The following is a 25,394-nucleotide window of genomic DNA, read 5'->3' as shown; positions in this document are numbered from 1 at the left end:
AAAGCTGTTTCCTCACGGGTTTGTTAAGGTAACCACTATTAGGTTTAGGTAGTTTCCCAAAATCATGAAAAGGCTTGGGTTGGAAGGAACCTTAAAAATCATCTAGCTCTAGCCCCATCCCCAGGGGCAGGGATATCAGCCATTATCCCAGGTTGCTCAAGGCCCTTCCAGGGATGGGGCATCCACAACTCCTCTGGGCAACCTGTTCCAATGCCTCATCACCCTCTGAGTAAAGAATTCCTTCCTAATATCTGATCTAAATCTCTTCTTTTTTAGTTTAAAACCATTCCCTCTCATCCTATAACTAGCTGTGCAAAAAGTCACTCTCTCTCTCTTGTTTATTAGCCCCCTTTATGTACTGGAAAGCTGCACTTATTTCCTTTGATACGTTCCTGAGAATTTTGCTAAAAGGAAGATTGAGTGAGCTGAATTATTCACAGAGATGTAATTACAGAGTTGTGCCTTTCACTCACTCCTCCTGAGAAGTTTGGGATAGGTCTCTGGAAGGCCCTTTCCAGATCCTCATTTTTTAAAAGCCAGCACTGCTCTATATCAGACTTAAGAATGTAATTATGTAGCTATAAATCAGCTGATGAGCAGCATCATCACACCACGATATCGTTACTAATTCCTGCCCTGCTAGGTTGTTTGTTGTGAAATATAATGGACATATAAACAACATCCTGTGAATTTTCTCAGACCAAGATGTGTGCCAGATGTATTAATAACACAGCAGGGCTCTCTATCACACCTTTCTATGAGATTGGGTTGTAAGAGTCAGACACCTCAAGCTGAAGGTTACCACAAGTGTCCTCAGAATGGGAAATGGAGGACGTCAGAGGTCTGGTCTGTGGTCACACCTGGCTACAAACCTTCTGGGAAGAAGTCAATGCACGAGGAGGAGCCTCGGTTTAGAAATGTTTTTGTTGGTTGGAACCGAACAGTTAATTAAATTCTATCTCTGACAATGTTTCTGTTCTTCCTTTTTGCATTCTCATCCCATGCATTTTGTGTGCTGTTCAACAGACAGAACCATCTCCATGCAACTTGCTCACCGTAAAAATCATACAGATGAAAAATGCCAGGAAAGCAGACTTGTGTGAGTATCTTTGCTATAACCCCTGGAGCATCATCATCCTTGTAAAACTACTCTGAATATATCAAGTGTCACCAACACTGCAGACTATATTTAAAAGGAGAGAGATAGAAGATGTGTGATCCTGGTATGCTGAAGATGAGGTAACACAGTTAGAAGACATTGTTTTTCTTTTATCTTTATCAATATGATACTGAAGTCTAGCTGCCAGTTGTAATGCAGAACATGTTTGCACAGATTGCATAAAATATGTCACATCTGAATCTGCAAATAAATGTTCTTTTATTCACAGGAAAGATTGCAATAAGGACTTTCTTTCCATGGTTCCTTCTTACTGATAATGTCCACCCTGTGTAACCCTGGGCCTATCAAAGAATATTTGATATGAGGTCAGGACTGCACACTTGGCACCTCTTATGGATTATCAAATTTCATTCAGCAATAGGCATGGCTCACACTTCGCTTTTTCTATTCTTAAATGCTTTTACAAACTGCCCAGGAATTATAGTTATGCAAATATTATTAATGGTCCATAAATATTTGAACTGCAAAGCATTAGAAAAAATGGCTTGAATGACAACCACCTCCTCCTATTTGAGACTTGTCTTCCATCTGTTCATTTATACACATAGAAATGTTTGAATGAAGAAAGTTTCTATATAAGCAGGACCAAGCTAAAGTTGTTCACTTAAAAAGATTCAGGACAAGGTATTTTTGTGCCTTTCCAACATTATCTGCTTCAAGTTCTGGAACAGTTTGTCTAGAGACCAAAGGTATGTGAAGAAGAATTTCTCACTCTGATTTTTAGTGAAGAGCAGTAAGATGCTTTGTTGTTGATGAATGTATGGGGAAGAAGAATCCATATGAACCTTCTCACTGGACTACTTCTACAGCATGGAAAGTGTATTTGAAGCTCAGTTATAGTCTGGAGACAAATCCCTTCCTACAACTAAAACTTACTTGGATGTACAAACATGCACACTGCACTGAAAAAAGAAGTGTGGAAAAATGACAATCCTTAGATATCTCCCTAGATAATGACGTTCTATTAAAATATCTGCATGACAGTGAGCTTACCAAACTTCCTCTTGGCATTTTTCTGATCTAGATCAATGCTTTCCATTTTCCTCTTTAAGCTGTTTTTTTTTTCTGAATGGGGTTTATTATGTTTTGATGCTGTCCTATTCAATACTAGAAAGTTTCTAGGGCACAGGACAGGTAGTGAAATGCTCAGCCTTTTCTGCTTCTCAGCCCAAGCCATGTCCCACCAGCCCATAGAGCTTTGTAAAGATGCAGTTTGTGTGACAGTGGTGATTCTGGAGGGGAAAAAATTTTGCACAAAAAAAACGGGACAAACACTTGCAAAAGGTGAATGCTTTACTTGTTGTGGACATTCATCATGTAGGAAAAGAGAATCATACTAGTCAGGGAGCACTGCCTTGCTTATATTTAAATGTTGAATCTAGTTTTGACTGAAAGCTGCTTATTTCCAGTAACATTTAATTTTACTGAGTGTGACATTTGTCAACTGTATTTATCAGATAGATTTGCTTTTAAATTGCTTTTAAATTGAGGACATATTTTTCTGACTTACAGGAATCACAGATTTCAATGACGGGCTCTTTATCATATAAACCTATATTTCAAAAGTTTAAATGAATTAATTTAACCTCTGCTTAGCTTTTCTGACAGTGTAAAAGCTAGTGCAAATTGACTGTTCATAACTTTATAGGACTTCCACAGAGAAGCAGCAAAATGGGAGTCTTGAGATAAAAAAAAAAAAAAAGCAAACAAAATTTGCTGGTTTGTGTAAAACCAGAGGAGTATTGTTGAGTTGATTCAGTCATCTTTTCAGTTCCCTAGAGAACAGCTTGACACAGGCTTCAAACTCAGAGGCAAATGTCCTCCATGACCAGCAAAGTAGACTTCTGTATAGGACCATTTTCCTAACACTGATTTTATTTCTCATTCTTCCTTTTCTCAGCTCTATTTTTAATACTTTCTTTCTTGCAAACTTTTATAGATAGAACAAGTTGGCAAGTGTCACTTATTTTTCCTTCACCTTACCTGTTTCTGACATTTTAAATTGGCTTCTTCTATCTCTTGCCAATTGTGCTTAACCTTGCACTAGGTTTCTGTAGAGTTTTCAGATCACTTTGTTTAACACTTATCTAGTGCTTTAAAGGTCTCCCAACCTGGTGCTGTAGGTTAACTTTGTTATTGGTCTATCTGCTCTGTTTTCCAGGCAATAGAGGTGGGAAAATTAATCCATAATAAGGGAATCTCAAAACCTCACTAATATCTTTTATGGAATATTCAGTTAAAGACCTTTAATAGGAGTTCAGTGCATAAGAGAGTATTTTTACCTAAAACAATTTAAAGGGTTTCATTCTGCTTTTTGAACCATGAATCTTTTTAATACACCCTTCCCACTGATCCCTCAGTGTGTAATTTATAACACTAATTTATAACACTAATTTCCACTTGTGTATTAATGCATATCTGGCATCACTGATAACACATGTGAATTTAGTGCCTTGTTTGTGCTCTTCACATTCCCCTTTCTCACTGGGCACACCCACATGCTCATCGGGCTCATTGGGCCTCTTGATATTCCTGGACCTGTGATTGCTTGCCAGTTCCCAGATTTGGGTGTGTCCTCCACAAGCATCCTGATTCCCTAGTGGAGTAAGACTTGGATGTGCATCAATCCAACCCACCCTTAACAACACTGCTGTGTCTGCTGAGATTTTTCAAATTTCAAGATCGACTTCTCATCTGGTGCAATGAATGCCAAAGTTTATGCAGGTTGCAGGCAGAGTGTGGACAAGTTCATAGAAGAAAAAAAATGCAGGTAAAGTAGGCTCAGGAAGTCTCTGTATCCTAAATTGTGAGAGCTGAGAGAGCATTAAATAATCTTTTCCCCCATTTATACTCTCCTTAGACATCCATCCATAAATGTGATGCATGATGTCCATCCTTGATAAGACCAAAGCCTTTTCCCCCCCAAAAAAGTGGGCAAAGGGGCTAAAAACCAAGATACTGCAGACAAATTAAGTCTTTAAGTGGAATTAACAAATGGAAAAGCAAGGAAAGAGAGTGCTAAGAGTTAAACAGCATGAAAGTAGGCTACTGCATAGGGATACTAAGTTCAGCGATTTTAAGCCATCATTCTCTGCTTCCTGAAAATGCCCAAGATCCCTCAGTGGACACTGAATGTGGGCCCTTGGCTAAATGGACCTTGACCAGTAAAAATATTCTTCATAGTAACAGTATTTTTTTAGTAAGAAAATGATATTTTTTTAAGCTTTTACAGATTTTTTTTTTTTATTTCAACTAAACTTTTTAATTTTGCAAACTTCAAGTTTTGTTTTTTTTTTCTCTAAGACAAATTTGAGTACTATATTTTATAAAACGATCAAGTATATTTTATATTTTCAACAAAACTCTTTTTTTACAGAATTTCAGTAGCAATTCTGCCACATATGAAATCAATTCATATGAAAGTCCCTTGAGATCCAGGAAAAAAACCAGTAAATGAAATACATTATTGTTTGAGGAGCTGTATTCCACCATGATATTTATTGCAGGAACATGCAGACTTCCTCTGGTGTTCTGTTCTTGCACTGTTGTTATTGTTTCACTGTTATTTATTACTTACTTCATCACTTAAGCAGTTGCAACTACACAGCAGCAGCCTATTGTTCTAGGTGCTGCATGAAATGTGATTATAAAATCAGAGGATGTGGACCCATAAAGGCGAACAAGGAAGGTTGTTTAGCAACATCTCAACAAAGGAGTGTTTTAAGGAGGGATGTAAATGAGATTATATAAATAGAGTTTTAGCAATACTTGTAGGATGCTCCACCCAGAGTGAAGGGCAGGGTGGGAGAAAGTGTGAACGCTTTTTCTTGAAGTTCACTTACTGGAAGATGAATACTGAATGCTCCCTGGGGACAGGAACTGATCTCCTTGGACAGAATCAATTCTGATAGTCTGCCTGTAAATCGCCTCCTGGAAGGCCTCAGAAGTAGCCCACATTCTTATTTAAAAAATAATGTTAAAAGCTTCAATGACATCAGTTATCTAATATTTTGCCCTCTAAAGATAGCGATGCTGACTTGACCCCCTGCCCTCAGCCAGATACCTACTCAGCTATGAAGTGGGGAAAAAGGAGAAAAATGTTCCTCTCAACTGATGTTGATAGCCTAGGCTAGATCCAAGGGCAGGGAGACAAGGTCAAGGAGATGCTCTGGGCAAACAGTGTTTGAGACCACGTTCTTGGTTCAGGTCCTTTCAGCACAACAAGAAAAATCTGTAGCATAAGTGTCATGAAAAAATCTACCTCCCAGAAACAGTGAGGAGCTAAAGGCATTCCATGAGTAGAAAGGATGTTTGAAACTTCTGCCCAGGTTACAGGTGAGCTGAAGCTTGCAGGTGTTAACATCAAAAAAGGAGATGGAATTAAAATTAAAACGTTTGGTTGAGCCATGCTTGAATTTGAGCTCTCTATAAGGCAGATGAGATTGCAGCTCGAGCCAGGTGAGTGGGTGTCCTGCTGTTGGGATGCAGCATGGGGCTGTGGCTGTGGTGTTTTTTAGCATGGCTCATGTTGTTGTAATGCTTCCTAATAGTAAAGCACAATTAAGATCCAGTCCTGCCTGCTATTATCCTGGAAGATAATTAGACACTTAGTGTAATAAGTGGACGAGGAGACCGTGCTTTCATAAATACCTGGTGCCACACCTGCTTTTGGCCGGATATTGCCCCACAGGAACACCACGGCTGCCATCCCAAGCATGTCTGACAGCTGTCAGTGTGTCATGCTGGAGGGGAGGGTCCCGACAGGTCACGGGTGTGATGCTGTGCTGTGTGCATCCTGTGAGAGCCTGGTTGCTGTGGTTAGGTGCTGGTTAGGCTTACGTACCAGGGTGATGGGGTTTGCTCACACGTGGCTGGCAGTGGGAGCCTTGTATGTGTGCATGCAAAGGCAGAGGGATATCACAGTGAAACCCACCAGGCAGGGCACAGGATAGGCTGTGGAGTGCCATTTCTCACACACACCTGCTTATACCTGGAGGTGGTCAGGCAGAACACCAGCCTGAGGCGTCAGAGATGTGTAAAAAAGGTTCCTGGGTTTCGTAAATGCCTCCCTCTTAACACCTGGAAAATCATTTACAGAGGTAATCAGGTTTCAGAGGACACTTCTGAAGTGCAAAGGGCATCACCAAACACATTTTGCAGATGGCAAGAGGAAGCACACTTGTTTTAGTGGCTGTCAGAATTCTCCCAGAGAAAGTCAGAGCTCTGCTGCCTGACAGGCAGTTATTTCTTAAAGATGGATGATACAATGCAGTAGTAGACAGCGACCACTTACAAAAAATAATGGCTGGAGTTTCACAATAATACTGTGTCCTATGCAACAGATGAAGTCAGAGCATGTATTACTAATTGGGAAACGTCAATGAAATAAACTTTGGTACACCCATAGACTTACCCATTTGGATCCTTCTGATCCTTCTCCTAATGGTGACAAGAGCCGACAGCAATCTGTGCTAATATCAGTCTGGGCTTCCCAAGAGCCAGAAAGGATTTTTATAGGGACATTTCTTGTATGCATACAGAACTTTGAGAGCTATTAGAATTGTTAGAAGCTCAGCTGATTTCTATGTGTTTTGATGTTTTTTTTGAAATAATGTATCTTAATATATATGACAACTACTTTAACAGTCAAAGTTACTCTTCTTTCATTCAGAATTACACAGAAAAAATGACTTAAGCCTCAGAGAAGTTGAGGGGGGAGTGGAAAAAGGCTGATTTTGTTAATTCTTGAGTTACACATGGGGAGTCAATAATGGTCCAAATCAATTATTTTGCATTTCCTAAAGTCAAGTCTGCCAGTAAAACTGTGTGACAAGACTTAGATGCTGTTCAGATGAAGGTGTGTCTGCTATGCAATGGCAGGAATGCTTGAGTATATGGCATTACAAAAAGTGGAAATATAATTCTACTAATGGGATTGGCATTTATGGTAATGGTCCCCATGCTATCTTTGGCACCTGTGTAGGTTGTCATCCCTAACTAAGAGATCATATTCTGTAGGGTGACCATCCCTGACTTTTGAGTGGGTCCACAAGATTGTTAATCTAATGATTCATACTTGCTTTTTTATTTCCTAGTAATGATGACAAATGTATTTGCCAGTTGATTATTCTGAAGGAAAGGTTCATGCCCATGTCACCATGGACATTTATTCAGAATGAAAGTGCTTGTTGATGATGCAAGCCCTGCAGACTGCTGCTAACTGCTTCTTCCTGCTAAAAGATCCTACAATGGAGTTCAAGTGGGAAGCCATGCTTTACAACTGGCCACTTCAACTGAGAAAGGAAAATAAAAACACACTGAAGTTTCCCTCCCTACATCTGGAAACATTAGAATTAATAGGTGAACTTTATGACCTGAACATGCCTCAAATGGAAAGAGCAGAGCATTACGATTTTGTGCAAAGAAGCAATGTCAGCTGCCTCTGTGCTGGGAATCACAGACAGGCCTCCACCTGTACATGAAGTGTTGCAAATACCTTTGCCACTCTGGCTGAGGCACAGAGATGCAGGTGCAAATAGTGACATTAAGCAATACCTTTTTTTATACAACTTTATTGCTGAAAACTCTGCCCCACTACAGCTGCTTATCAAAGCAAACGTTATCCATCAAACTGTTCAACATTTCAATGCTTTTCTTATAATCTTCTTCACAGAAGATTAAATTCAACAATTTAATCTCCACAGGTGATCAATCTTAATTTTTTGTATTTTTTTCTTTATATTTTCTTGAAAAACTCTGTTGTTGAGGATTTCTTTTTTTAACTTTTCTAAGGGGAGAAAGCAGACTGAAATCAGGTGCCTTGGTAGAAGATGTGCCTTTTGTGACAGAAATTTGGCTTCATGGGAGCCTTCAATTCAACAAGATCTTGCCTCCTCTGCATTGGCAGCCAGAGGTCCTAGAGGAAAGAAAGGATGCTCAGAAAGTAGACAAGACAGAACTTACAGCCAGATCTACTCTAGACACATAAAGGCATGTTCCTGCTTCCTGTGGAAGCCCAGTGTGTAGGAGCTGGGCTCTGCCATGGGCAGCCCCTGTCACAGCTGCTAATGTCCATGGTGCCAGCCCTGTGAGGCCACTGTGTCCATGTGCCCCTATGCTTATGGATGGCTCTTCAGCAACACAGCTGCCTATTTTGAATGTTCATTTTTTTATTCCCAGGACCTGAAAAAGGTAGTTCTCAAGAAGATCACACTGATAGGCTTTCACAATAGTAAAACGAGATGGTTTTCTAGCAGCAGCCTGATGGTATCTTAGCTAGTGCCAGGCTTGAATTCTGTGTATTGCTTTGTGTACAGAGCTTAAAAATGCCCTCCTTTCAGGGGACTAGATTGTTTCATTGGTCCATTGCTTTCCTGCTTTCCCTGTCTTCACCAGTAAGTCAGTCTGATTGCTATGTGAGCCTGAGCCTGCCAACAGCTTCAGTGCAGCAGTTCCGCACCAAGACTGTCCAGAACAGCAAGAACCCGACATGGAACGAGACCTTCCACTTCACGATTCAGAGCCAGGTTAAGGTAAGAATGCAGACACCTCCAACAGGTATCAAGCATACCACATAGTCCTTCAACTCTGCAGGTCTTTCTGAGATCCCTTGTGATGTATTCACACTATTTCTATTTCTATTTTTTTATTCTTTCCCAAAGTTCTTCAGTTAAAATGAAATATCTTTAGCATGTTATATTTGTTAAACTATTATTTTTCTCCTCAGAACATTCTGGAGCTTAAAGTTTGTGATGAGGACAAAGTAACTGAAGATGACCATCTCCTCACTGTTTTCTTTGATGTCTCCAAAATCCAGCTTGGAGAAAACATTCAGCTAAGTTTCCAGCTGAATCCACAGGTATGGATAAAATTCAAGGATAAAGCAAAGAGGGTGTGGTCAGGAGAGAGTATGCTTGTGTGGAGAGCATGCCAAGAGGGAGCAGGGGGCAGCAGTCACCAAGAGGCTCTGCAGTATGCATTCCACTTGTCCTGCAAGGCCTGCACTTGGAGTCTGCTAAATTAATGGATAAAAATCTAGAAGTATATGATATTAGAAGTATAACAGATACAACATGAAGGAAATTAGGTCTGTGGCATGTACAGCAACAGAAGGTGGACACTGGTTTATAGAGATCCCTGAAGGGCACAGATTCCTGTAGGATATCTCTCTTCACAGGAGACCAAGCTGCAGTGACTGCCTTAATTTTCTTTTGCAGGGAAAAGAGGAGCTGGAGGTTGAATTTACAATGGAGAGCAGGTGGGTAAGATGAAATAGCTGGAGGTGTAAGATGGAAACACAAGGTACTGCTACAAATCAGTTCACACTTGCAGCCCTCTAACACTGCCAACATCTGAATAAAACAGAAAGTAACTTTGAGTAGAGTGTTTATTGTAGAAGGAATGCATGATGGTGCATGGTATTTCTGTGTTTCTTTGCTGACTGTAGAGTTAATGGAGAGAATAAGCACATAGATCAGTCCTAGTGCTGCTGACTTTTTAAAGCATATGGTAATTTTAAGGCATATGGTAACCCCCTTTTTTTTATGGCATGTTGGATGAATTCAGCAGCTTTTTGGATCTGATTCCACAGGTTTGAACTGAACAATTTTGGGCAATAGTGGGATTATACCATCGCTGTGTAAATTGTCTTTGGATTGTCAGAAAATGATCCTGGTCTGATACAGTGAGGAACTCCTCTGTTTGGTGGATGTCCACAAATGTAAAGTTCAGGTTCTTGCCTGTGAGAGGCAAACTGGATTGAATATGCATGTGGAATTTCTGATTCTGTTTATCCGTGCTGCCTGTCCAAAGAAGGACTTTTAAAGATAAAGATAATGAAATAATGTTTAAAGAAAAGTCAGAAAAAGAGAAAAAATAAGCATGTTCTGGTTTTCAATTGATTGTTTTCCATTTTGTCTTTCAGTCCAGATCCTCCTGAAAACATTGTTACTAATGGAGTTCTAGTGGTAATTACTATTTTATAATCCTTTTCACTGCTGTATAGGAACGCTTGTTGCAAAGCTGGTGTTAAAGGTACAAGGCCATTATGGTGGCATGGAGACATTGACCAAGACCAACACACACAGCCTAAAGCTGGTGTTGGCACTGGCTTTCCCCTGTGGTCCCAGGCAGTGACTCATGCTGGGAGAGGTTAAAGCCATGAAGACTGTGAGCTGCTGCCAGTGCTCACCTCTGCCTGCACTGAGCTGGGCTCAGGGGTATGACATCCCTCTCCCAGCCCAGGCAGAGCTGGGCACCCTGTTTGGAGAATCTTCTCTTGTGGCTGCCCCCCACCAGGCCCTTGCAGGGCTGCTCCTGCAGACAGAGTGAGCAGATCCCTTCTCTTTCCTCATCCCTATGCGTTCTGTTATTTCCCATGGGGAAGTCCAATCCCATCTCCCAGACCTGGCAGTGGGGTTACAGGCTGGACCACCTCTCCCCTGAGGCATACACCCCAAGACCCTGTGGGCACGTGTCAGTGGACTGGATGATGTTGAGCTCTGCTGATGGTGAATGCCTTTGTCCTTGTCCCCATTGTCTCTTACAGTCCCGTGAGGTTTCCTGTTTGGATGTGCAGGTGAACGGTGGGAGGCTGAGGAAGGACACTATGGGTGAGCCTTTACTGACTTATAGAGCAAATCAGGTTGTCACTTAAGGGCAGAAGCACTTGGTGTTTTACACTTGAGTATGCTGGTTTTAATATTATTCAGGATGCAAGACAAAACCTCACTGATTCCAGAGGCTGGTGGAGGTGGTTGTAGTTGATAAAAAATATACAGATTATTCCTGAACGTGCTGACATGAGCTCATGGTATAATTTACCCACAAAATATTTCCCTCTGCAGTGACATCTTGCCAGATACTTACAATTTTCCAAAGCAGTTGTACAAGGTTTTTGGCCCTAAGCTGAAGCTAAATCCTGTTGTTTCTGGATTTTAGGACAAAATAATGGGCAGAATGAGAATTGGACCTTTTTTACCATCTAAGTTCATAGAATTTCTTTAGGTACAACAATGTAAGACATGCCACATATACACATTAATATACACAGTATATTAATGGAGACATTTGCTGCACACTTAAAGCAGTGCATCACTGCCATGTCAAGCCCATACTTGTGGCACTGTGTGCCTCCTACGCAGTTTTTAAACTATCTTGTTCTGACATCTCATGATGACCCCAATCCAGCACACTGCTTAAGCACCTGGATGATCTGGTTGAGCTCAGAGAAAAAGACTGCTAGATGTGACTGAAAATACTTAAGTGAGGTAATTCTTTTGAAGGCTGACTATATACTTTGGAGTGTGTAGCTTTAGAGAATATATTTCACCTTGAACCTTGTAGGTCGATATCTTTCTGCATAAAGACCATTTTTAATTAGTTCAACAGACATACCTGATGCTTTTTGAATGAAAGGAATAAAAAACCACCAGACATTATTTTGTAAGTGCTAGAAATATTTCAAAAGAAATATTACAGGTTGAAGGAAAAAGAAACATGATAGAGGGACTGAGATAAAACTGATACCAAAGAGAATTGTAGTCTGATACAAAAAACGTGTTTCTCAAAAAACCCCCCAAATTTTCAAAGTATCTCAACAGTAAGACAGTATGTAATACTCAAACATTATTCTGGTGTAATAATAAGGTATTTTTTACATTTCAGATTTTCAGAAAAGAGTGTCCCGCCAAGCTATTATTGGCTGTGAATCATTATCTAATGAACAGAGCTGTAGTGTCTGCCGTCACAGATATATCAAAGTGCAGTGGTGCTACAGCAACAGTCACTACATGGCACGTTCTGTACACCCTCTCTAAAGCTGAAACCCTCAGATAAATCAGTCTATTTATTCTTCCTATAATTTGTGTATCAAAACGACATCGTTGCTTTAGGAAAACATATATTACATTCCTTTGCAAACTAATTACCCACGTTTTTTGAAGAGCTTAAGTCTGAACCCCTTTTCTCCAGAGAGGAAGTTCGCCCTGACTGTGGACGGCTCGTACGAAGGGACGCAGATGCACACGCTGAGCTCCTGCCTGTGCCCCGCGGCCCCGGCCAGGTTCCACTACATCAGGCACACCCAGGCTGCGCTCACCGTGGCTCTGCCGCGGCGCAGGCGGCTCAGCAGGGTGAGTGAGCACCGCTCACACGGGGCTCTTCCACCGGGAATGCGTGCTGGGAATTGGGTAGTGCGTGCCTGTGGGACAGGGGAGATTGCTTTTACCTTTTCTTTCCTCATTTTTAATTTTTTTTTTTTTGTAGAATAGGTAACTTGTTTATTTTTTTGTCTTACCCTTTTTTCCAGTCTATATCAAGTCAAAATGAAAGGGATATGAATGAATCTGTGACTCTACCTCTGAACTCGCTTCCTATACAAGAGAAAATAGCAATTGGAGAGGTGAGAACAAGTCTGTCTTAGCAGAAAACAGCCCAACAAGCATTCAGTTTGGTGGATGATGGATGATTAGAGCTCAGTGATGCAGCTCCTGTCAGACACGAAGCATGATATAGTGTAAGGTGTGAACGACTTGCAGTCACTCTGCAAGTATGCAATAGTTACTTTTTCTTTTGATCTACACGTGGATCCAGGCATGCCCTGTGAAACCCTGTTCTGAGTTTAAACTAACTTCTCAGGACATGTCTAATATGCATGTTCATCAACATAGTACACACACTAACAATAATGGATATGACAATTAGGAATTATATTTGCAAAGGGGATGCCTGAAGTAGAAGATGAAATAGAGATCATCCATATGTGTATGGTTCAGATGCACAGCTTTCAACAACCTCCCCAAATAATGAATGTTAAACTATGAGAAGCTGAGGGGCCTTAAGCCCACCTAGCTTTCTTGAATGGCTTACTTTTATTCAACCAAGACTGTGCAGGAGCTTGTGAAGGTCTCTCACAGTCCAGACCATTGCTGGCCAGATTCTCCAGCCACGCTGCTGAATTCAAAAGTAGTGAAACTCATGCCCTAGATGGAGTGGGGGAAGAAGGTGCAGGAGTAACAACCTGAGCATGCTTACACTGTTTGTATTGCGATTTTCAGGACAGGACAATTGACTTGTACACAAAGACAAATGAATGGTAAGTGAGTCTCCAGCAAGACCTGATTCTGTAACTGGGAGGCATCCGCTGCTACACAAAGCTCATTTGAAATCAGCAGGGGTCAATGCAGGCTCAGATGGGAGCAGATGTGTGAGTTCATTATTGTGTGAGTTGTAGGTTTCTATTTGTGAGGTTCTCCTTTTTAATTGATGGAAAATTAAATCATGGGTCCCCTGTCCTCCAACTTTCCAAGCTGCTAGTGCATCTCAGCAATAGGTCTTGATTTGTGTGCACTATTATGCCCAAAGATAGAGAGAGCAGCTCCACAGAGAAATCACATTTCTGAATTATACAAACAGAATAACTTCAAGGCATGGTAGCTGTTTCTCTAACTTCACAGCTGCAGTGCCTCTTGACAGTGGTTTTCTAGTTACAGGATGCATGGCAGCATGACTGAAACTTGAAAAAATTAATTATATGAGCAAATAAAACCAGAAGTCTGTAGTAGATACCATAACGGACAGTGTGTCATGATTTACTCTGCCTTACTATTTGCATTCTCATTTGCAGCTGCAGCAATTAGCAGAGACCTGTCTGTGACGTTGTTGTTTCCCGTTTATTACATTATACTGTCCACAATCTGGTCTGTAGACACACACAAGCACAGCTGGAGTTGTCCACAGTGACTAATAATATAACAATACCTGTGCCCTGGTCTCAGGACTCAGGGTTTGTGTTTCAGACCAAGAAACCTTGATGCCCGCCTGGGGTTTGACCTCTGCACAGATGAACAGAATTTCCTGCAAAACCGAAAGAAGGTAGTTGCTGCTGCGCTAAAGGATGTGCTTCATCTGGAGGAAGATCTGCAAGAGCATGAGGTAACCAGTTAAAGGCACTTTTGGGGGAATTTTCTCTCTCCTTTCCCTCAAGCCTGGAAATGAGGGATGAATTTTTTACCCCCCATCTGGATAAGGAGTGAGGATCATTAACGTCAGCTCATCCTCCAGAGCACTTTGCTACCAGTGTGATCTCAGCTGGAGAGTTCAGCTGCCTGCTTAGATAAGCAAAATCTATGTTTCCATTCATCTTACAATTGAATTATTTGAAGGCATTTCAAACCAATAGTTTGGTCTGTGTTCCTTAAAAATCCTCTCTGAAGTGTCAAGACCTAATATATTCCACAGGGATGTACAGGATAGAAAAATGTTGCTTTATCTCTTAATTTATGTGTTTTATTTTACTAGTGTCTGGATGCTGCTTTTGCATTTCTGTAATCTTTTGACATTATTTGTGCCTTAATGCCACTCTTTCATCTGTGCTTTCTGCTCTTTTTTTAATGTCAAACAGGTGCCTATAGTGGCTGTGACCACAGCAGGGTGTGGCATAAGAGCACTCACTGCCATGTATGGCAGCATTTTGGGTCTCCAAAAGTTGCGTGTTCTGGATTGTGTTTCATACATCAGTGGTTCGTCTGGCACAACATGGTGAGGAGTCATTTTGATACTGTTGTTTGGATCTTGCTGTGTTAAGAAAAGCCTATGTTCTGTCTTGGTTTCAGAAAGGGTGAATGTGATCAATTGAGTTGTTGCTTCCATCTTTGGGCTACGAGTGCCAAGGTCACCTATGAAAGAATTATTGTGCATCATGACCTATCCCTAAACAAAAGAGGAGACTTTATTGGAAGTGTAAACATCTTTAATCCCATGAAAAATGATCTTTTATTATTATTTACTCTCTGACAGAAACAGCAGAGATGCTTGAGTTGCATCTCAGATTAAGTGATTTTTGACTGGTTGCCTTTGGACTTGCATTTCTGCTCAAAGAAAGCTCAAAGAGGAGAGTAACCAAAAGATAAAACTATATGCGTCCAAAACTCTATACAAAGTGTATTCTCCGAGTTTCAAAAGCACCTTGTTCATTTCTTCCCGCATTCCATCATATTTCCTGTCTGCAGGACAATGACAAAGCTATATGAAGATGCTGATTGGTCACGTAAGGATCTTGGGGAAGTAATTATTGAAGCACGGAAGCAAGCAGCCAAGTGCAAGATGGGGGCTTTTTCCTTGAAAAGTCTGAGGAATTATTACAGAGAGCTGAGCCAAAGGACCCAAGCAGGACATAAAACATCTTTTATTGATCTGTGGGGGCTCATGATTGAAGCCATGTTAAATGATGGGGTAATGTCTATACATCTTCCTTCTCATAAAATTGACTTAATATTTACAACCATTGCAAGAAACTAGAGTCCTAGGAAGAGACACCTGGTCAGTAACACTGTACTTGGCAGAACACCACTTATTTACATTAATAACTTGGAGAGACAGTGTATGTCTACACTGGAGCCTGAGTGTGATTGAATGTAGCAGAAATGCTCTGACTCTAAAGCAAGCAGAATGCTGATTAACACTACAGCCGTGCAAGAAATTTTTAAGGTTCTCAAGTGTTTTTATAGCCTTATGCTTCTATTCTCCACTGCTGCAATATTTGCACAAGCTGCACTCTTAACTTGAATGTACTGCAGATGTACCCATTATGTCCAGCAATTTGTGACTTATTGAAAAGAAAGTATATAGATCCAGAGCTGATGAGATATATTAGCTACAGTGGCTGCCTTTCAGCTACTTTGAATTTGGTCTCTCAGGATCTTCAATTTCTAATTTTATTGTAATGACACAAGCAAAAGTTTTCCAAACTTTCTCCAGACTGATGATAGCTGGAAAAAAAAAAGTTATTTTATTTCAAAATTCTGTAAACATGGTTTACGTCTTGTCTAGATGAAACAGACATAATTCAATAATCTCATTTCATATCATATTCCACACAGTGTTTCCAGCCTCGGTGCTACATGGCAAAATTTGCTAGAATTTAATTTGGCTGAAGTATACTCAAAACCTCCATTTCCTGTATAAGTTGTTAGTATTGGACAGCTCAAGGACTTTTCCTCTGTGGATATTAACTTCCAATATAGTATTAAAAAAAAAAAAGAAATCTTGATTAGAAGGGTCATTAACATGCTGCCTTGAAGAACTCCTACCATTAACAGATGAAGCACATGATGACACTGAATTACCCAGATATGTCGTATATTCTGACTTACATTTAGCCATACAAAACTAGAACAGAATGTGAAGAGATTCACTGCTATCATTGTATACTGAAAGCTGAACATGGCTGGTTATCTTAACAGAAATTGCTCCTGTCTTCTTATCCACTGTTATTCAAGAACATGGAAGTGAATTTAGGAGTAAATTCAGGAAAATGATGTCTTAGAGTTTATAAGCTGATGTTTCTAACGAACTGATTCTAATCCAACTCTTTGGGTTTTTTTTCAAATCCAGAAAAGCCACCACAGACTTTCTGATCAACGTCAGGCAGTGAACCAAGGTCAGAACCCACTGCCTATCTACCTTGCCCTTAATGTCAAGGACAAAGTTGCCACCAAAGATTTCAGAGGTAATGTTTCAATTGTGAAAAAGTTATATTTTCAGCCAGGGAGATACACTGTGGGGATACAGTAAATAATGATGAATTGTTTTAAATTCTCACTCCCAGCCCAGAGAAGCAGTGTTCAGAAATGTAAAGAGTAACTGGACAGGCACATGATACACATCAAGAGTTTGATATTTTGTAAGATCTCTTGGCATGTGATTGTGTATTTTCAGGTATTAACTTCAGACTAATAACACAACATAATTCTGTGGCAGAATCTCAGAAATGATATGAATTCTTCAAGAAAGTGATTCACTAGAGCTTTAACTTTGCTTAATATATGTTCTGGTCCATGACAGGAGTTGGAACTATGTGATCTTTAAAGTCCCTTCCAATCCAAACCATTCTATTACTCTGTTCCTCATAGCTGCCTAAAGGCAATAGAAGTCAGTGTGGGTTCTAGTCCATCTTCCATGAGAAAACTTTGTACTCAAGAAGAAGAATTTAAATTTTCCCCAGTCCTGACATAGTTCTTCCACAAACTTGGGGACAGTGCGATAGCTGGTTCAGCTGGTTGGCAGGGTTTGCACAGGACATGTGCTAAGCCAGTTTTCGTGTGAGAGCCAATGTCTGAGGCTTACTCCAAGCCTGGCAACTGGAATATTTTCTATAGTGGGGCTAACCTTGGTGCATGTGTTGGCAGAGTGGGTGGAGTTCACACCATACGAGGTGGGCTTCCTGAAATACGGCGCCTTCATTCGTGCGGAGGATTTTGGCAGCGAGTTCTTCATGGGTCGCCTGATGAAGAAACTCCCTGAGTCACGAATCTGCTTCATGCAAGGTAACTCACCAGCCTGGGGGAGTGAACAAGATTTTAACAGAAATATCAACGATTCAGGAATTTGTCCCCACAGGCCTGTTAGCAGCAGAGGTCAGTCAGCTGGGAGGCTCCCCAGGGAAGTGGTCACAGCACCAAGTCTGCCTGAGCTCAGAAAGCGTTTGGACAATGTTCTCAGGCACAGGGTGTGATTCTTGGGGTTGTCTTGGGCAGGGCCAGGAGCTGGGCTCGATGATCCCTGTAGATCCCTTCCAACACAGGATATACTATGATTCTGTTTCCTGCAACTGCCCTTGCCAGCAAAGGTGGTTTTATCATTTGGTTGCCATTTTAGTTTATTTTTATCTTAGACAAAGTTGTCATGTACCTTTGTGAGTGCTTCTGAGGCATCATCATTTCCTGTAGCTTGCAAAAATTTTTCAAAATTGGAAATCTATTATACTCTCTGGAAGCCAAAATAAAAGCTGAAAATAAATCAGTAGGGTGAGAAAGAAGAAAATCAGAGAAGATGCAGGCTGAAAATATTTCTTTATCAAAGGAAAAAAGAAATGAAAATAGGAACATGAAAACTGAATATAAAATTTTAAAAAAAGTTCCAAGTAAAACATGGTGAGAGGGAAAATACTTGGATTTTTTTTCTGAAATAAGTTTACCTAAATAAGTTTGCCTTTGGAGTCTACCACTGAAATAGATGTCTGAACTTATGCAAAAATTGGATAGAAATAAGAAAAAGTTAGAGAAGAACTGGGGTAGCAGCAGAAGGCAGATCTAAAAGAACTTGTGTTTATGTCTTCATTGCTTATCATACCTATCCCACTTTCTAGGAATGTGGAGTAGTATTTTCTCCAAAAATCTCTTGGATGCCTGGCATGCAGCTGACAATTCAGAAGACTTCTGGCACAGATGGACCCAAGACAAAGTGACTGAAATAGGTAAACCAAAATACTTTCCTCTAGACCCCTCTGATAGGGTAACTGCACTCACATTTCCCATTTTTTGAGCTTTCCTGTCATTCATGTTTCTCTCAGTCTCTGGGTATGGGACATACCAGAAAAAATAAGTTATTTGATTTTACTGAATAGCGTTTTGCTTAATTAGTGAGACTGTGAAAAGAAGGAAAGGCACCATCAGACAGGTCTTGATATAAAGGAGTTAGGGATGGACACGTAAGGTGGTCCCTGAAATGTTGTTTTTAACAGGCTGGGAAGAATATACCTCTGTCAAAGCCTCATGTCATGTATTTGTTAGCCAGAAAGGAGCTTGATTGTTTCTGTTTCAACTCCTTTCCCTGCACAGCACATCCCTCCCTCAAAATCTGACTAAACTGAAAGACTTAGTGGACATTAAACAGGTCAGTGTGGTGGAGCCCTTACACTGGCTGAGAGAAGCAGCTCTGTACTGAAAGACCATTCCTTGGAAATACTCATGAGCATCTTCATGACAAAATTCAAACAAAGCCAGTGAACAGACTTGGGTCACATTTCTGTGGACTATGTTTTCATAAAAAACCCCTCAAAGTCTTACATTTGTTTACAAATAATTTGTAAACTTTGTTGAATTCAGGTGTCCACAACTGAACCAAATAGAACAATCTAGCTTTTTAAAAGAAAAATATTTAGTTTGAAAATAAAATGCTAAAATTTTTCTATGCTTTTCAAAATAAGCTTCAAATTTAATATTTAACCTACAAGGAATCTAGAAGCAGTAATCCCTTAAAATATATTCATAAAACTAGTTCCTCTGTTTGTTGTTTGCTTCAAAAAGTGAATTGCTTCAGTATGTACCAACATCAAGCTGCTTTATGAGAAAATGTTCATTTAGTCACATGTAACCAACCAGAGTTTAGGAAACACAAGCAGGTTTATACATTTGTTATGAAATTAACTGGAACTCACAGCAGATCATAGGAAAAATAATGCAATGCAGAGCTGTGAACACACGATTATAGAACACCTATTGGCTCTTTCTCCTCTTTGTGTCTTACCTCTTCTTAATTATGGTTATAATTCAATTTCGTGCATTTATGCTGTGTATCTCCAGAGGAGGAGCCAGATCTGCCTGAGAAGCCGTATGAGATGGCCACGTGTGTTTTCACCCCCCCGAGCGGGCTCTCCACCACGCTCCGGGACATCCTGACGGATCGCCCTGCCGTCTCCAAGTACCACAACTTCCTAAGGGGCTTCCAGATGCACAACGAGTACATCCAGCACGAGCATTTCGCCAGATGGAAAGGTGTGCATGGCTCTCCTGCCTACACGTCTCCTTGGGGCAGGCACAAGGGATGTTTGCATGTCCTGAAGAGAACTGAGTGGGTTTTGTGGTTACCTGCTCGCTGAGAGGAGGGAGAATGAAGCAACTCCTCACACCTTTCAATTTCAGTAACACAAATGTTCAATTATTTAGCTGTTGGGTACTCAAAGTCCTCACAGGAATAAAAATTGTTGGGGTGGGGCTCTGCCTATAAGGCAACATCTGTGTAGGTTTTGGTGCAGTTCATGGGTTTAGAGACACAATGAGTGGAGAGGCTGAAGGAGCTTTAGGATTGCTGCACGCTACCTACCCTAAAGCAAAGGGAAAATCCTGGGTGGGAGAGAAGCTCACCTTCCTTTTGCCTTTAACTTGACAGATGTGTTTCTGCAGTTTGCTAACAGCTCTGAATCTTCCTCTCTTTAGACACTTTGCTAGACTCGTCTCCCAATGACCTGAGAAGCAACTCGGAACACCTGGAGCTGGTGGATGCAGCTTTTTTCTTTGAAACCAGTTACCCACCCCTTATGAGATCAGAGAGGAAAGTGGATGTCATCATACACTTAAATTACACAGGTGGATCACAGACATTGGTGAGAAGTCTCAAAACTGATTTTCTTTCACAACAGCTTTCGCTTTGCTTCCCACTACTTTCAAACAGGCGTCTGTGAAACAGGAACTTAGTGGAATTTAGTAACATGCTGTTTTCAAATCTTAGAAAAAGAATGGAAATTTCTAGAGAGGAAAATATGTGAATTTTTCTCAAACTACTTTTGAAATATCCCTAAGTTTTTCACCAGTGAAATACAAACAGGCAGAATGAAGCTAAGAAAGTCTAGCTGCAATCTCTATTATAGTCTTATGTATAATATTTAATAGCACAAATATATTTGGGAAAATTTTGTGATTCAAGTGCTGAATTTAATCTGCATTTTGCTTATAAATGTACAATTTTTTCCCCACAAAATGATTTTCTGGCAAGAATAGTCTAGTGAGCAATGGGTTTCCTAATCTTTATTTTTATCTCTTTTAATAAATACATTTTTTCTTCCTAAATAGTGGACTTGAAGCGAGGTATCAAATACATTTACTGTTCTTGCAGAAATCTAATTTGGTTAAAATAGTTATATACATTTTGAAAGCAGTATTTACCACATAAATAGACAGTTTTAAATTTCAAAATATAGAACAGGCTTGTAATTGTAAACCTGTCCCTGAGGGATGCCCCCAAAAACGCAAAGTTCAGTGGTTAAGGTTCTGTCAGTTTTTCAAGTGGAAGACACTTCAATGGTGCAATTACAATGAAAAATACTTGTCTTTGTACTGCAGTGGAAATGATAATATCTCCAACTATGTATCTTTCTTGTATTCTGAAATCTTTTGGAAATACTAAATTCAAAATGATGTGGTACTTTTTTGTTAGGTAATTTAACAAATCTGGTCATCACAAATGGGCTTTCTGATGAATATTTTTAGTGCTATATTTTGAGGTCTAGAATATGTTATTTGAAAATCTCATATTATTTGTAAAATTCAGAGTTATAGATAAGGGTAGGTTGGTCTTGAAACCCTGTTAAAGTTTACTGAGGTCAACTCACAAGTTGCCCTCCTATATAAACAGATACTGGGCCTGGGAATCTTACTGTCTTAGACTGCAAATTTAGTTTTGTTTAGATCCACATTTTTTCTGACTTAGTTCACCTTTAATTAATGGTCTACAACATTATTTGAATTTATCTGTTCTGTTTCTACATGATATTCTCATTCTAGAGACATGCCTTAGTAGAGGTTTAAACTCCCTTTGCCCTCTTGATATTAGGTGTTTTCCTGGATTATTTCTAAATGGCTCCTCGGGCAGCTGAAAAGCAGTCTTTGGGGCTGAGGTGTCCACATTATTTATGGCTGGCTCTCTCAGTCTGTTTTGTGCAACTTTGCATGAACTGCTGAGCTTTGGCAGCAGTCTGATCTTTGCTATCTTTTCTGTTCCTTGTGCTGCTGCTGTTGACCAGCCCCTGGAGCAGGCTTGCAAATACTTTGCAGAGCAGGGAATTCCATTTCCCTGCATTGGAATGACGGATGATGAGAAGAACCTGAAAGAGTGCTACATGTTCGATGGTGCAGAGACCCCAGGAGCTCCTCTGCTGCTTTATTTCCCATTAGTGAATGACACTTTTCAGAGTTATGTAGAACCTGGTAAGTTAACAGTACCCAGGTAAATTTTTTGACTCAAGGAACGTTCCCACTCCCTGGGTGTTTTTCCTCAATCCAATACAAACTTGCTTTGTTTTTTGCTTGCTCATACTAGTGAATAGATTGCAAAATGGGATGATTCAAACTGTTTGCAAAATCTGGTCAAGTATTGTGCATAATTTTTTGTCTTGGTACAATTCAGGGAATAGAAGAATTCTCTTCCTCAATTAGAGGAATGGAAACTAATATCTTCTTGTAATTTCCAGAAGTTTACTTTAGGGTATAGAACAAAGCATGTATTTCAAATTATGTGTAGTTTTATGACAGTCATATCTAGGTGAGAATCACAGTATAGAATAGTTCTGTGGAGGGACACAGTGCCTTCTATTTAGGCCATTTAATATGCTGGTTGAACATGCTGGAATATCAAAGCAATAGTACATAAAGTGTCCTTCTGGGTTCGTATTTGAGATGGAGACTTTGTTTTTAAGATGATTTCCAAACCAACGAATATTCTGCTTCCTCCTGTCCCATAAATCTTTATTCCTTTTAGTTTGTGTTGAACCAAAGAACCTGCCTGGTAAGCCTTGAGCAGTGGTGACCAAACAAAATGATGTGCCATGAGCTGGCCAGAAGATGGTGCTGATTGCAATGGAAATGACATTTAATGACACTTGTTTTATTCCAATAGGCTTTGCTCAGAAGTAGATTTTTTCAGAGATCATGGCACTGCACTTATCTTCATAGTAATTGCGTCTATGATCTCTCCAAGTTATTATTGACCTATCAAAGCATGGTATTTCTGTGAGATTATACAAACACATTCCTTTCTTTCCCTTGACAGGCATATTGCGTAGTGCTGCTGAAATGGAACAGGGCAAGGTTGATATCTCCAGTTTCTCCTCTCCATACTCAACCAGGGAGGTCTCGCTGAAAGTGGAAGATTTCAACAAGCTTCTGAAGCTGGCTAATTACAACATAATGAACAACGAGAACATGATTCTTCAGGCCTTGCGCATGGCTGTGGCACGGAAGAAACAAGCCCTGAGCCAGCCAGTATCCCAGGCACAGCCCTCTGCCTGAACAGCATTTCCCTGTCCCTTACTAAGCATTTACCAAGACAGCATACCTGTGATAAATACTTCACCATTCTTGACAGGGGACATGTATTTCTAAGTGACCTTCTCAGTCTTACTCAGGATTGTGGTATTAAACTCAGCAGTTTCTGCTGTTAATACCATTTCACTGTGGTCTTCAAAAGGTGAACATTCAGCTGTGCATGATAGGGAAATATCATTAGCTCTCTTTGCAGTCTCTTATGGTCTTGGTGGCTAGTTGCTAATAATTTTTCATATGTAAAATATTTTGGTATTTTATTAGGATTATTGGTAGCAAAACCATAAAACCCTCTTCAGACACAGAAGGTGGTGACCATGCAGTATCAATTTAAAATATTTTACTTAGTTTTAATAACTTGAATTAAATGGCCTTCTACCTTTAAAGAATTTTATTTCCCAGGTACTTCTTTTTGGTCATGAATTGTAGAAAAATAAATCTTTTATGAAGGATGTCTAATTTTTCAAATTTGTGTTGACAGCGATATGGATCAGTGGCTGTTTAGGTCTTATCAATTAAATCAAACTTCAGCATTTATTTTGAAGGACTACTGCTATCTCCTCTCACAACCATGTCTTATCTGAGATCACACATATGTTCTGCAGTTATCTCCCTGAAATACAATTTTGCTTTAGCATCATCGAACTTGTTCAGTATAGTGTATTGAACTATTACAAAAACAGCATGTGAAGGGGATTTCAGGATGTATGGTAGTTGAACAGGGGAGACGTGCAGTAAGATACCAATTTTTTGCTCACTGCATCACAGTGTATCCCATACCCAAACACACTTAAAGCCAAGAAAGGTCCAGCAGAGAGAGATGTGGAGCTTCTGTTTCTGGTGTGAATTCTTCCTTAGAGATGAGTAACTTGAGAGTATTCTTTTCTAGATCTGGAGCTGGTTAAGAACTTGTTTTTTACTGGTTTTATGTAATAATCCCACAGAAACATTGTGAAAGAAAGGCAGATGCTGGCATCTAGGAGTTGGTCAAGGGTCAGCTAAGATGAGCCTTACAGGAGTCCTTCAGAGCCTGGCCAAAAACGTAGGCCAGAGCTATAGAAGAGTATCTTCTTTCCACAAATTTTCCATTAAGGTAGATAAACAATTTCTGCCTTGTATTCTAAAATCCTGCTCACTGTTTTATCCGAGTAGCCACTCATGAGCTCAAACTAAGGTACCTGAACTACCAAAATGAGTATCATGACTGACTCATTAATGCCTGCCAGGGAGGATATCCTATTTGTCAAAGTCCTCCCATGACTGCTAAGTTCTGGGCATTCCATCAGCTTTGTAAATTCTGCAGGCTCCGAGGAACTCTGATGCAGTTTCAACTCTCAACTGTTGTTCCTTGTTGGAAATATTTTTGTCAGAATTAGATAATCTATTTGATTTTGCCTGTGAATTTTTGATAGTAATGGTGAGCAGGACCTGTTCCTGCCTGGTTTTGCCAGCCTCAGACTAGTTGGAAAACATGTATTGTATTCCTGAGACAATGGAAACAGCTCTCTGTAGATGCCTTGTACAGCCTGCTTTTCTTTTTGTATGTCCCATCTCAGAATTTGTGATGTACCCTAAAATCTCAGGTGATCTGAAGCAAACGAGAAATGGTAGCTTCTCAGCCACTGGCATGGTGTTTCATGTGTTCACACTAGACGTTTTCTTCTAAGGGCCAGTTCTGGTACTACTACTAGATTTTCTTCAAGCAGAGGCTCTTGACAGTCAATGTTTGGGATGGGCTCTCTCCAGCTCCATGTCCTGCAGCATGTGGAATTTCTTCTGTGGAAAAAATTCCTGCAGAGAGAACCCTTGGGTAGGAGAGGTGGCAGAGGCCTAGAGATTGACCAAGTTTTCCTTCCTTGTACTAAGTTGATGTAGTGAACACATTTTTTGTGGGTAAAACACCTATTTTTGTATGCTTTCATTATTAATATTTCTGCTGTTACCATGTGTTTCTTATCCCATTGTTTTTTGCATTCAGTAAATTGTTATCTCAACCCATAAATCTCTCCTTTTGTCTCTCCCTTACCAGTTGGGAGGGGGGAGATGGGGTGGCTTATTTGGAGTTTAATTTCTGGCTGGTGTTACACCACCACAGGTCCAGTCATTCCCTATGTCAGCTGAACCCTCCTGTGTTGGGTCTGCAGGGCCAGGTTTTGGTAGCAGAGGTCTACAAGGGTGGCCCATGTGAGAAGCTGCCAGAAACTTCTCCCATCTCCAACAGGGTCAATACCAGCTGCCTCCAAGGCTTCCCCATCTCCAACAGAGTCACTGGCAGCTGGCTCCAAGACTCATCCACCAAGGCTGAGCCCGTCAGTGGCAGCTGTACTGCCTCCAAGATA

General features: G+C 40.3%; 1 protein-coding gene across 1 annotated transcript; it reads left to right on the top strand.

The window, feature by feature from the left end:
• Window positions 1–1,042: 1,042 nt before the first annotated feature.
• LOC106848957 (cytosolic phospholipase A2 epsilon-like) lies at window positions 1,043–25,028 on the top strand. The gene is made up of 19 exons (XM_014869215.2): window positions 1,043–1,099; window positions 8,576–8,712; window positions 8,907–9,038; window positions 9,397–9,437; window positions 10,104–10,146; window positions 10,728–10,791; window positions 12,152–12,312; window positions 12,489–12,581; window positions 13,237–13,274; window positions 13,957–14,113; window positions 14,583–14,719; window positions 15,190–15,412; window positions 16,574–16,688; window positions 17,368–17,505; window positions 18,327–18,434; window positions 19,543–19,734; window positions 20,176–20,342; window positions 21,759–21,942; window positions 22,784–25,028. Exons 1-19 carry the CDS (start codon window positions 1,072–1,074, stop codon window positions 23,020–23,022), a joined length of 2,397 nt encoding a protein of 798 aa, XP_014724701.2. The 5' UTR covers window positions 1,043–1,071; the 3' UTR covers window positions 23,023–25,028.
• Window positions 25,029–25,394: the final 366 nt, after the last annotated feature.

Source organism: Sturnus vulgaris, chromosome 6, assembly GCF_052056855.1.
Source record: "Sturnus vulgaris isolate bStuVul1 chromosome 6, bStuVul1.hap1, whole genome shotgun sequence".
NCBI classification, from domain to species: Eukaryota; Metazoa; Chordata; class Aves; order Passeriformes; family Sturnidae; genus Sturnus; species Sturnus vulgaris.
Note: the sequence above shows the minus strand (reverse complement) of the source record. Positions and strands in the feature narration are given on the sequence as shown.